Consider the following 13,966-nt stretch of genomic DNA (forward strand, 5'->3'; position numbering starts at 1 on the left):
ATGCTACTTCTGGTCTCAATAACGAACGGGAAAAAACGATATTGCAGTTCAGCGTCTCCCTCTTGTTTGGAGATGAGACTCTTGAGCAGACACTTAAGAGTTGAAGGCCTAGGTTCTAGAAATGTTTGCTTCTCACAGAGTTAACTCTAACCAGGGCAATATACCTCTTTTCCTGCGAATTCCAGAGTTTTAAATCCCCGCAGAAGGGGGCAGGGCAGAACTGGGCGGGGCCTGGCAGGTGGGCGGGGCGGAAGATTGTCATTTGACCTTCCAGGTTGGACAGGGCAGAGTGGGGCGTAGCCTGTGGGGTCGTGCAGCTGCTCAATCGGGTTGGGCTAGGTAGGGTCAGGCAGCTCCTCAGCCGTTGCGTTCTGTGTGTCGTGGGCTCGGGAAGGAGCCGGTGGAGTCGTTCCGGGAGAGAGGGCGGGACAGAGGCGGGGCCCAAGGCTCCTTAGAAGGGCTGAAGTCTAAGCTTCTGGGGGGCGTGGCTTGGCGGAGGGCGTGGGGCGGTCCTTAGCCACCCAGGAGAGGGGCGGGACCAAGGCGTGGCTCGAGTCTTAGAGAAGCAGTCGTCCACCGGGGCGTGGCTGGGGGCGGGGCCTGAGAGCGGGGGCGGGGTCGTCCTTGCCTCCCGGGAGACGGCGGAGCCGAGGCGGGGCTTGGGGCTCCCGGGAAGACTGTAGCGGCCCTCGGGGCGCGTCTGGGAAGGCGTAACCGCGAGGAGGAGAGGCTCGTCAGCTAACGGTTCTGGAGCCGCGCGTGCCCGCGGGCGACGCCCACCGGGCCCTTTCAGTCGTTAGCGCGCGGCCGCGACGGGACTCGCTCCTCCTCCGCAGCGGCGCCTTCCTCTGCCTCTTCTGCGGGCTGCGGCAGAGCGCTGCGGCGGCGCCGGCCTACGCCATGAGGAGCCCCGCTTCAGAGCCGGCGGCGAGCCTCTCGGAGCGGCTGGGCTGGGCGTGAGGCGGCGGCGGCGGCGGCCTGCGGGCCTGGGGAACCCGCCATGGGGGACAGGTGACGAGACCCCGGGTGGGAGGGAGGGCCGGCCGGCTCGCGCGCGAACCCCGCTGACCATCCCTTTGCCTGGCGCAGGTGGGTCCGCGTGACCGTGCTCCGCGGCTGCGTGGGCTGCAGGACCGTGGCGGTGCCGGCGACCGCAACCGCGCGGGACCTCAAGGAGCGCATCTTCGCCGAGACCGGCTTCCCGGTGGCCGAGCAGCGGCTGTGGCGCGGAGACAGGGAGGTAGGTCTGCTCCGGGCCTGCCCCGGGGAGATGGGCGCCGCCGTCGCGTACTGGCGGCAGGAAACTCAGGGGCTCATGTCTGTCGCGGAAGACTGATGCTCTGATGATTCATTAGAGCTTTGCAGATAGCTGGGGCAGAAGGGCAGGAGCGTGCGCCTGCCGGTAGTTGTGGGGTTTTTTGTTTGTTTTCCATTTACGGTTCCAGATCCGTGAATCTTCACTGCCTAAGACGAACGTTTTTTGGTGGGCACTGTGAACCGAGGCATTTTAAAAATTCTCAGACATCACCATTCTGATTCATCACTCGTTTATTTCAGTCCCTAAATTGAACAAGAATGCTGTTTTTAAAACGGCCTGTTCTGGAGCCCTTCCCAGCCCCTTTGTGGTTCTGGGGCTGAGACTTAGGGCTTTGCACGTGCTGGGCAAGTACTCTCCACTCATTTCTTTGAATCACGGAAATTTACAGCTGAAAAGGGACTTCAGACATTAATACCTATACTGCTATTTTGAGGAGAAAATCTAAAACGTCTGAAGTGCTAATGAATGTCTTAGTAGACCACAGTTTAGGAAAATAGCAACATTTCACATTCACTCTTGGATGATGGGACAAATCCTAGCGTTTCCTTGAATAGGAAATTTAAATCACTTTTTGTTGAAAATGATGTTATTCTTTTTAACCCTAATATCTTCCCATTCTTTTTCGGTAAAGAACAGCATGTCCAGGACTTAAAGAGTCGAATGAAATTACAGGGGTTACTTGAGCAACACGGATGACATTTCTAGTTGGATTTCCGTACTGCTCAATTCATTACTCTCCAGTGTGGTCTTGACTTTTTATATACCTGGGTCAGTTTTCCGATTCCCTGCACACTTAAACAGAGATTTCCGGTGAACCTGTTTTTATGCACCTGTACTCTCTCCAGGGTGTCCGCTGATGCACACACACTGGGTTGCCCAGGGAGTTGAGGCGGAATCAAAAAGAGACACTCACCATTATTGCTTACTTTATCAGTCACCTCCATGCCTTGCCCACCTTACTCCTGCTTCTCCTTTGTCGTTCTGTTCCCTCGATGCATATATTCCAATGACTCAGTTGTAGCTCTTGCCATTGCAAGTGTCTTTGCAGGTGCCTTTGAAAAGCTCAGATGCGGGGTGCTTGGTGGAAGAAGTGGTCATATTGTTTGGGTTGGGTGGTTAGAGGGGTGAAAGAGATCTGTGTCTGTCACTGGTTGGTTTTGAGGTCATGGGGTTCTAGTCTATGGCTGTGAAGGTGAAGTTGAAAGCCTGGGGAGGGAGGGAGATGCCTCAGTGCTGTGCAAGCCTACGACTGAATTTAATCCTGGAAACCCTTGCAAAGGTCAAAGGAGAGAAGGATCTCTACAGAGTTGTCCTCTGACCTCCACACATGCGCCCCCTTCTCTCTCTCTCTCTCTCTCTCTCTCTCTCTCTCTCTCTCTCTCTCACACACACACACACACACACACACACACACACACACACTACAAATAAGTAAATGAAAGGATATACAGGACACTCTGTAAAGGAGAGAATTGTGGCACCTTCACAGGAGTTGCCTAAGACCATCCTGCATATAAGATATTTACATTACAATTTGTAACAATAGCAAAATTAGTTATGAAGTAGCAGCAAAAATAACTTTATGAGGAACTGTATTAAAGGGCTGCAACATTAGGAAAGTTGAGAACTGCTGACCTAAAGGATGGACAGTGGGTGTAGAATAAGGCAAAAAGGTTTTACAGAGCATGTTTCCAAGTCTGGAGTCAGACTAGGAGACCGTGGGTTCCCTAGCGGATGACTGGCAGCTTGTTCTGGAAGAAATATGGCAGTCAGTTTGCTTTTGTGTGTGGTTCTGCTGATGGTAAGACATAGAAGCCGCAGGGAAAATGCAAGTAACGGAGAAGTGGGTGACCCAGATCCTGCTTGCTGCTGCCATGTGTATGCCGCTAGAGCCAAATTCGTGTGTGTGTGTGTTAGGTTCTGCTTTCCCACGTCCAGTCTAGCCAGTTCTAAGGTGTGTGGCTCTAAAGATGGTGAAAGTCAGCTCCCAGCTGCAGGTCTGAAACCGAGAGAGAGGTCGGCGTTGAAGACAGAATTCTAGGCCGTGGCTATAGTTAGCACCTCTCCCTTTCTGTATTTGGAAAGTGTGGGAAGAGAACTACTGGGCTCCTATGTCCTGTTCTATGCCCTCCACTCCCTGCTCTCCTCCAGACACTGTTCTCTGACCTCTATACCTACAGCCTCCTTTAGTGCTCAAAAGAAGCATCATATGTTGGCATTCTTTCCACAGGTGGAGTTTACCTTTCAGTCCCATGCTGCTCAGGACTTTTTAGATTGACATTACTAAATTCTGAATATTTCAGGGCAAGCAGCAGATCATAATAGATAGTAGATGTTGATTTAGCTTTCCTGTCTTTTAATTTATCACAAATGTGTCATGTCCCTCTCCAATACCCCATTCCCTAAACCCCAACTTTTGACTCTTGAGCATCTCCCTATGTCTTTGACACTGAGAAAAGAAAATGTTAGGTGATCTACTGAACAGTTATATTGTCATAGTGCTTAATAATTTGCATAGAGTTACTGTTTGCTGTTAACTGAAGATGCTTGTCTCTGAGGTTTGTAAGGGAGAATGAGGCTGACAAGACCAAGATTCTGATGATTTTATAATCATTTTTAAAAACAATGAATAGGGAGCATATTACATATGGGTGGAGAACAGGGACTTTTCTTTGGAGAAAAGTGGAGAGGGCCTGGACAAGTCACCAGATCATGGCACGCTCCATAGGAGATAGTACTGCTGGGTCATCTCTACTGTACGATTGCTCTTTAGGAGAATCACTGCCCTGTGGTGACCACACAGAGTAAAGTCTACCAGATTGTCTATTGTCAGACTCTCAGTTATGTCTGGCTAACCTCATGTTCTTAGGTTATTAGGTGTCTAGTTTCTTGCAATTGATGCAATTGATTGTCTTGAAAACCTGGAAACTTCTTATGTTTCCTTCATTTGCTCCACCATTTTTTTTCAGTGCACCTTAGTGATCCTAAATTGGACTAATGATCATTGATTGATTATGACTTTCTTTTAGTAATTAATTAGATGGTTAACTAAGCTGTAGAATGATCACCCATGGATGATGTTATGAATATCCTCGTGTCTCTTCTATGCCTGTATGCCTGTCTTTCTCCTTCATGTCTATGTATATTCTGTTGTGTTTTTGTTGTCTAAATAGTTCTCTAAGTGTGTATATGTATATGTTTGTATTTCATATGTATGTGTAACCCAAATACATTACCCAAATAATATTCCATTTACTTTTGTTGGTTATGCCTATTATAAGGAGTTTATCATTCTTCATGTAATAAGCTGGATAGCTTTTTTTCACTCAATATTTCATTATTGATATACATCTAAATTGTATATAACTTAGCTGTTCAGTATTCATTAGTGTGTGATATTTAGCTATTCAAATACATTACAGTATTTGAATTATTTCTAAGGACTTATTTTTTTGCTAGTGATAGTCAATGTTCTCATCTATGTTTCGTTTTCTTTTTTCTTTCTCCTCCCCCACTTTTTAAAAAAGTTTTTCATGACAGGGTTTCTCTATGTAACAGTCCTGACTGTCCTGGAACTCGCTTTGTAGACCAGGGTGAACTTGAACTCACTGAGATCCACCTGCCTCTGCCTCCCAAGTGTTGGGGTTAAAGGCAAGCACCACTACCGCCTGACTAGCCCATCTTTGTTTCTTTAAGCACCTGTGCAAGACACGCACTAGTTTTCAAAGGATTGTCCCCAGGTTCAGAAGGTGTATGATGTGAACATGCTTTATAACCAAGGCCATTAGTGGTATACCCAATGAGAGGAACAGAAGAAGTAAGAAAGAAAGGAGATCGAATGGGAGAGGGTTATTAAAACCTGGAAGATGGGAGAAGCCACTTCAGGGAGTGGAAAAATACAGTTAGACTGGAGAGACTGGAGATTATGTACTTGAACCTAGAAGTAACTGCAGAGGAGCTTTGGAGAGGGATGTTCCCCTGGAGTGACTGTAGGTGGTGACACTATTGGTTGAAGTGTGAAATAAAGCTGAGGTGATGCTGGAGGGAAAGCTAGTGAGCTCACCTTTCTACTCATCAAGTTTTTGAACATGGAGACAGTTGGTCCTGTCAGTAAAGTATACCTTAGAAAAGCAGTCCTTCAGGTAAGCTTTGGAGTCAGGCTTGTGATCTTTAGACTGTTGAAAAAGCCCAGGTAGACCTTGTTGGTAGATTAAAAGTGGACCCAGACAGAGGGGTCAGCTCTGCGAGTTAGTAATTCATCTTGTACCCGCCTTCATTAGAAGCAGGGGCCAAGCACCAAGGCAGTAAGGGATGTTACAGCTTACTCCTCTCCTGCTGGGGGCATCTGTAGTAATGCTTTCCAAAAGAAAACATGTTTCCCTGGGAACATAATTCTGTGGGATACCGGTGAAAATAAATTTTAAAAATGCTACTGATTCAGGGGAATGCTGAGTAGATTAATCCCAAGAAAATTATCATGCATATTAATATGTCAAAATTTTTTGTCCTTTGATCTGTTACAGTTTCCTGGACCTATGCTACATACCAAATACATATTGATAGCATTGATCAAAAAGATAGTTTTGCTTATGTTAAGGATCTCACATATATCTGAAACTGAATTTAAGATGATTTGGACAAGTAGAATACTTGCCCAGCTTGTGAAAGAGGGAAGGAAGAATTGTATGGTAGAGAACAAATAGGTGAAATTTTATTTATAATTACTTAAAGAAAAATTCTAACTTTTAAATTTAAAGTATTTACTACATAAATATTTTAATTAGCATTTTGTTCTGTCTTCTGAAACGTTTCCTTCAGAACAACTTATTTCTTGGTGAGAATGGTTAACAAGCGTTACTTGAATGAAAACACTTGAGGAAGGTTTTGAAATGACCGTATTGGATGTTGTGTCTCTTCTTATACATTTTCTGTTCTCTGTTTCAGTTACCTGACTGGATCAAGATTGGAGATCTGACTCCCAAAACTTGTCATCTTTTTGTGAACCTTCAATCAAAAGGCTTAAAAGGGGGAGGTATAATATGGTTTTATCAGAAGCATATGCCATAATTCAGATTTTATTTTAATGCAGTCACAGAGGGGAGGATGGTGACTGCCATGAACTAGGAGGAGGATAAAATGAAGAGGTGTTGGTCCGATATGAAATGTATCTGAGATCTGCTGCACAGTGCACGGCCCGATTGTGATGCCCAGTGTACTGTGTACTTAAAGCCTGCTAAGAAGAGTAGAGGACGGTGGTGCATGCCTGTAATCTCAGTACACAGGAAGCTGAGGCAGGAGACTCTTTGGAGTATGAGGCCAGCCTAGCTTCTTAGCAATAAATAAATATAAACAAACAAATAAATAAAATTGCTAAGAAGGGAAATCTTAAATACTTTTCCACAAAAAAATAAAGTCAAAAGGGAGTTAGGATAGGAGAAACTTTTGGAGCAGATTGATAGAGTATGGCAGTAATAATGATGTTTGGATAGTTAAATGGGTATATATTGACCTTCAAGTTCATTCATTAAGTTTCTGTAACTTTTTATATGTACTTCTGTAGTTGGGCTTTCCTTTGGGCTGCCAGCTCACAAATAACTACATGGAGACTTATTATTAATTATGACAGCTCGGCCTATAGCTTAGGCTTGTTCTTAACCAACTCTTATAACTTAACCCATTTATATTAATCTATATTCTATAATAAGGCATTACCTCTCTTTCATCTTATACCTCCTGTTTCCTCTCTGTGTCTCCCATGCACCTTGAATCTCCTCCTCTTCCTTTTTCTCCCCAGAAATCACACCTATCCCTCCTGCCTAGCTATAGGCTGTTCAGCTTTTTATCATACCAATCACGACAAAATACTTCTTCGCACAGTGTATAATTACCCTACAACATTTCTCCCTTTATATCTAAATAAAAAGGAAAGGTTTTTAACTCTAACATAGTAAAACTATATGCAATAAAAAGTTAGCAGGTAAGAATTACATTCACAATGTCCAGTTGATTTGTATTTGGCATATTTGAGAAAATACTCTATTATTTATTTTATCTCGATGAATTTAACTTAACCATTTTTATCATAACTTGTATTACCATATTAAAACTATCTTTTTAGACCTCAAAACATCTTAAACAACTTATGCTTTTATGTTTCTTAACTTTATAAACTTTATATCTTTTATGTAAGTTTCTTTTCTGAATTTAGTAATAAGAAAAACTGTAAAACTATAACTATCTCATTTTCAACTCCATCAGAGACACACAAAAGATATAATATTACCTGAGTAAGCAAGAAGTGCAGAGCAAGCAACTCTCAAAACTATAGAAACAGTGGAGACATCTAGCTGCCTAGACAGTTGCCCTAGTTTTCTCTGTGTATTAGGGCATCCATCTTCAGCCTACAGGCCTAGAACATCTGACAGATGTCTACGAAACAGGAATTTAGAAGGACTGGCATACTTTGTCTTGGCAAAGTTTGACAGTAACATTTTTTTTGTCCAATTTGGACAGTATAGTTTCAGTAGTTGAGGGATAGGCAATTTATTGCCAAGCTGATAACTTTGCCACAATAAAAGCAAACTCTATATGGAGGTTCTTCAATGCCCAACATTCTTATTTGAAGTAGAGTGGTGCTGCCAGGAACAGATCCTTCTCATTGTCATGAAAAGCCTTCTATTAATAAAACGTCTTAAATGTGATATTCTGTAGGTCTCTGAAGTGTTTAAAGATCATCTGTATATCTAAAATATATCTCTGTATGACCTTGAAAACATACCAAACATGACTACAAGTTTGATTGTTATAGATAACTAACTACTAACTTGTATTTCTTAATTATCCTAAATGACATATAATAATAGCTTTCAAGGATTAGAACTTTACATTACATTTTTAAATGAACTTATACAATACCTTAAACAAGAAAGAAACATATACAGTATAACAAAAATAGCCTTAAATTTGTGTCAATATAAAAATATCTTAAACAAGAGTAGAAACATATATAGGAAATGTTCTAACAAAAACAACCTTAAATTTGTATCAATATACATAAATCCATACCAGTGAAAATATTTAAGACTAGTAGTTAATTCTTAGTCTAAAAGTAGATTTAGTAATCTACCCTTTTATCCTATCGTTACCCTATCTCCCCTCTTTTATAATGAGATCCTTGACTCTAACCTCCCTTGCTTTGTTTCTTTTCTTACCGTGATCAGTAACAATTTGCAACCAATCCACTATACAATGACTAACACTGAGTGACCAAAAACTACCCAGTCCTCCTCTTGGGAATGTAGGCATCGTATTTTTAAAAATTATTTCCTGTTGCCTGGGGCAACAGCATCTTCAGGGGACCCTGAGAAAATTGGGATAATGGTCAAGTCCTGGGAGAGCTAGCTGTATTATTTTTTGTTTAGTCTCTGAGTGATGGGAAAGTATAGAGCTTTTCTGAAGTCCTGGCTTGATAGTCTGTGAGGCTGGACCATCTCAGCAGCTTTGAAGTTGTTCTGGATGCAGAATTTTGAAGAAACTGTAACAGAGGCATTCTGAGAGGCTACTTGTCATCATTAGCATCATTAGCATCTACTCGTTTTTCCCCCTGAAAATACATAAACTTTTAAAAGTTACATTCTTAAAATATATAGATTGGTTTAATTTAGCAGTTTCCATAATTCAGTGTCTTTCAGAAGCTATTTTTTGTACATTAGCATTTAAAAAATTCAAAGTCAAAAAGTACCATACAGATCCTGCACCTTGTATATTTTGGCTTATCTTTTTTGGAAATTATTTTTTCTTTAAAGACTTTATTATTTTTAAACTACTTTTATGACTGTCTATATCAATTTTTTCCAATTTTTTAGCATCTAAACACATTTTAAAACATATTGTATCTTTTTAGAGGTTTTCTGTGTTTGGACCTGGCTTTACTAAGTACCTGCAACATTCTCTGACAATGTGAGACAAATCTTAAACTGCCTTGTCAGCTGCCACATGACTCACCTTAGCACATAGTGATAATGAAAAATTCAGTACTTCACCTCATGTGACAGTTTATAGTAAAAACACAGGCACACTAAAAATTTTGTATAGAATTACCATAGGCTATGGGTAAAAGATGTGTATTAAATATACATGGATTTCATTTTTTTATCTTAGGTCCTATCCTTAATCTATCTCATTAACTAGTGCAAATATTCTAAAGTATGAAGTATGAAATATTCTTAGTCTAGCCTATGGTGATAGCTTCTTTATGTAAGCACTTTTTATTTATTACTTTTTATTTTATATAGATTTTAAAATTGCTTGTTCTTAAGGTTTTTTTTCTCCATATTTCTTTTTACACCTTCCTGAAGGTGAACTGCTCAGCTGGTCTAGAACAATGTAGGAAATTCTAAGTTATTTTTGTTTGTTTTTTGAGTCAGGGTTTCTCTGTGTAACAGCTCTGATTGTCCTGGAATTTATTCCCTAGACAAGGCTGACCTTGAACTCACAGGGATTTACCTATCTCTGCCTTCCAAGTTATGGGATTAAAGGTGTGAGCCACAGTGCCTGGCTAGCTCTTAGTTCTTATCCTAGTCAATCATTGAGCTTCAGAACCAGCAGAATATCAGTTGAGTTTGGGAGTAATACGAATGTGGCAATAAGTGCCATTATTTCTGTCCTGTTTTTCAGCATGGGAGCAATAAACAATATCTGCAATTTAATCCGTTTAGAAGATGGCAGCACCTTTATCCCTCTGTCATGCTGCTTGCTTGCTCTTGAATTAACCTTTTGTGATAGAATATCTTGAAAAAAATCCTTTGAAACCTAATGTGTTATTAGTTAAAAACCTTGAGATTTGATAACACTGAATTGGCTTTATTTTCTATGAGTTACTTAACCCAGTAGATTTTAGTCCTAGGATTCTGCAATGCCATACATGAAATTATGTGACCAAATCACATATAGATGGTGAGTCATGAAATTTTGTTTTCCTAAATCTTTTAAAATATATTCTGTATTTTAGGTCGATTTGGTCAAACAACTCCTCCACTTGTTGATTTTCTCAAGGATATTTTAAGAAGATACCCAGAAGGAGGACAGATCCTTAAGGTAGGATATCATATCTGTGGTTTACTTTCAGAGCAGATAATTCAGTGTTTGCGTTTGATCTAGATTTGATTACCTTGCCTCCACAGCCACAGTGCATAGCTGAATGGAGTAGATTTGAGCATACAGTTGGCATGAAGGGAGGAGGGCTTGGAGCGTAGAACTACACTAAGCTGCTGTATGCTCTCTTTAAACACAGTGTCCTCTAGGAGTGCTTTTGTAGAGCACCCGCTGATGTACACCAGCCACCAGCCAACCAACCAGTAGTTCAGCAGCCTAACACAGGTCCATGTTACAGGCCAGGAACACATGCTTGCTTGGGCTCTGAATTTAGAGCTTTGTTTCTGTGAGAGAGTTTAATAGCATAATTATATTTTACATACTCAAATATATTTTTTCCCAAGATGGAGTGGAACTCTCTGTGTAATTCAGGCTGACTTCAAACTCATAATGCTTCTACATCAGTCTTAGTGCTAGGGTTATAGTCATGGCTTGTGATGTGTTCTCTAAGTTTGAATATATTTATTAATAGAAAAACAAAAATTAAATACCCACAAGAAAGGCAGTGAAAGAAGATTTTGTGAAAATGAGGTTTGGTGTTTAATATGAAGCCTCCTGAATGAACTAGGACTATAGATGAATTATTGTGATCTTCCTTGTTATACTCATCTTCAGTGTCTTAGCCCTCATTTCTCTTCTAGCTTATCAAAATTTTAAAGTCTGTTAGCTCGTGTAATCATGCTCAGATAGGCATGGAATAAAGGTTGTGCTGCCCTTAAGGAACTGGAGCAGCTTCAGTGTGCCTTTCAGAATGGCGCTCATAGAAGGCTAATTTGAGACCTGCTAGAGTAATGAAGGGTATGATTATGGAGTTGCCATGTGACTGAGGCAGACTGAATGATCTGCATGAATTCAGAGTGAGGATTCAACTGTTGGTTACAGGAGCTGGGTCACAAGTGAGGGAGTAGGATCTTTGCTAGGAATGAGTCTTGAGTTTCCAGGAAGGTTTAGTTAGGTGTTTAGAAGTATTTGGGAGGACTGCAATTTTATTGATGTCTTGCCCTTTCCTTTCAATATCACAGGTTTCTGGGCACCCACCAGCTCACTTACATCCAGCAAATGATCGATATTACTCTCTTTATGAATGGTTCTCATCACTAAGATGCTTTCTGCCTTAGTCACGTCAGATTGTCTAGAATATAGCTTATTAGGGTGCATGTAGACTAATACCATTGAGTATCTAAGAGCATTTAAGTTTGATAAACAAATGAGAACAGTGGTTTGTTTTTGGAAGCTGTTCAAGCATAAGATATCTCAGAATAATCTGTATAGATCTTGAACTAGAGTATTTTCCTTTGAACAAAGGCTTTGCATGGATTTGTTAGAGACTGAATGTTAGCACATTCAGAGCTGACTTGCAGGTGTGAATTTCTGAGAAAGACTTCCCAAATCTTGTGTGTAGAAACTATTTTCAATAGGAACCTTACCAGAGCTTAGCTTTATCCATGGACGTAGTGAGGTTTCTTCACTTTGATACACTTACATTTTAGATATTGTAGGTAAATACAGAGTTGGACAGTAGATGACTGTATTAATATAAATTTGTGGTATGTTTCATGGTTAGGAATTAATTCAGAATGCAGAAGATGCTGGAGCCACAGAGGTTAAATTTTTATATGATGAAACACAATATGGAACAGAGACTCTTTGGTCAAAAGATATGGCACAATATCAGGGTAAGAATAATTTGGAGTAAATTTTATTTTTTGTACTAATGGTGGTTTTAAATTATTTACAATGCTTTATTTAATGAACAGCATGATTATCATTTGTACTTCCTGGCATGTTTAATTAAAGTGTTTTTGCTTTTTCTGCTTTTGGTTGGAAGATGAAACATCTAGTTTTAGTTGGTATATTTAAAGAAAAAAATTAAAGTAAAATGGCTAGCGATGTAATCACATAGCCTTCCATTTCTCTCAGTCAGCCCATACTTTATATTATGAATAAGATAAAGGACACTGCTTCTAAATAACTGTCATTTCTTCTGCATTTGGAAAGAAGTTGTATGCATATTGGTCTCTACTTTAGGGCTGCCCTTGTGCTGTGTGTGGGAATATAGACTTAGCAGGAGAAGGGAAAGGGGGGTGAGAGGGAAAGTAGTAAGAGAGCCATCACCTATAGACTTGCCAGCTTGCTTGCACCCTGAAATGTTGAAAAATATGTACATAACTTAGCTCAGCTCGGCTTTGGAATTGATGGATGATTGTGAATACTTGTATATGATGGACAGTACTGTGAAAAAGGAGTCTTAACTCATTTTCTTAGATATATTTTAGGGATACATAGTTACAAAATGATGTTTTGTGACAGAAACCATCATTGTTGTTAATTGAATATTTAACATTTATTGTAGTGGCTACAGTCATTCCAATATCAGATTTCAGGCTTGACTATAGTACTTTCTTTCCATCTGTAGAGATGTATATGATGTGGTAATCTCAGGAGGCTTGCTCCCTGGTTCTGAGTTCTGCCACTTTGTTGACACCGCAGTCCTCTAGAGACTGGTCTTTCACTGGTGAGAGGATTAGCTTGTAGTTTCTTGACTGTAATTTTATTATTTAATGTAGCCTCCTAGATTGGTGTTCAGTTTGTATTCAGGGGTCTGCAGCAAGTCCTGGTCCCATAGAGCCCTATCCACTGCACAGCTCCCCAGGCAGTAGCACACTGGGCAGGTCCTGCCCACGTAATAGTGATAGAGAGGGCAAGTTTTCTAGTAGTTATTCTGAGGAAAGAACAGGGTCCTAGGTGTGATGGTGGTCATGCTTATGTCTAGGACATTTGTTTTCACTGTCCTGATGTGCTGTGCTGGTGAGAATGTAGAGATCCTAGAAGCATTTCACTTCAAAATTCCGCCTTATTGCTTAAGTCTTTCTGCTTCCCATCTTCATTACACACACACACACACACACACACACACACACACACACCGAAATAGCTGTGTACAGTGGTACACTCTTTTAGTCCCAGCACTCAGAGGTAAAGGCAGGTGGGTTTCTGTGAGTTCAAGGCCAGCTTGATCTGTATAATGAGTTCCAGGCCAGACAGAACTTAGAACTTCACCATCACACCCACCACCAAACAACTTAAACAGTCACATACCTTCCTCCCGTGCCTCAGGGGTCATCTCAAAAGAGAAGGTGGAGCTGGGGACCCTGTAAGAGTCATGGCTGGAGGGGCTGCAAGGTGAAGAGTGAAACATGAGTCAGCACCATCTTTGTAAGCTCTGGGTCACACCTTCAGAGTCTGGCCTCAGGGTTATGTCCCCACACATTTAAGAAAGGTTCCCATGTGACAGTTATCACCACAAAGCTTTAGATGTAGTAGCTACAGTAGAAACCCCTAGCAAAGTAGCAAAGCACCTGTGACCTTTAGAATAAGAATGAGGTCTGTTGACTGATAAACAGAGCTCAGGCCAAGGGCCTAAAGAGGAAGGATTTGTAATAAGAATAAGGATGGGTTCTGTTGATGGAGGATGCAAAATTAGTGGAACATCTT

At 41.2% G+C, this 13,966-nt stretch overlaps 1 protein-coding gene across 1 annotated transcript in view; it reads left to right on the top strand.

Annotated features, from left to right (window-relative positions):
• Nucleotides 1-800: 800 nt before the first annotated feature.
• Nucleotides 801-13,966, top strand: part of Sacs (sacsin molecular chaperone) — a 40,029-nt gene continuing 26,863 nt past the window's right edge. Inside the window, exons 1-5 of the mRNA XM_085698588.2 lie at nt 801-1,011; nt 1,090-1,240; nt 6,263-6,350; nt 10,329-10,414; nt 12,036-12,147. Of these exons, the coding sequence (XP_085554714.2) occupies nt 1,001-1,011; nt 1,090-1,240; nt 6,263-6,350; nt 10,329-10,414; nt 12,036-12,147 (448 nt within the window). The 5' untranslated portion in view covers nt 801-1,000. The remainder of the gene's footprint in view (nt 1,012-1,089; nt 1,241-6,262; nt 6,351-10,328; nt 10,415-12,035; nt 12,148-13,966) is intronic.

The sequence above is a fragment of the Myodes glareolus genome, chromosome 12 (genome assembly GCF_982192425.1).
Source record: "Myodes glareolus chromosome 12, mMyoGla1.1, whole genome shotgun sequence".
Taxonomy (NCBI): domain Eukaryota; kingdom Metazoa; phylum Chordata; class Mammalia; order Rodentia; family Cricetidae; genus Myodes; species Myodes glareolus.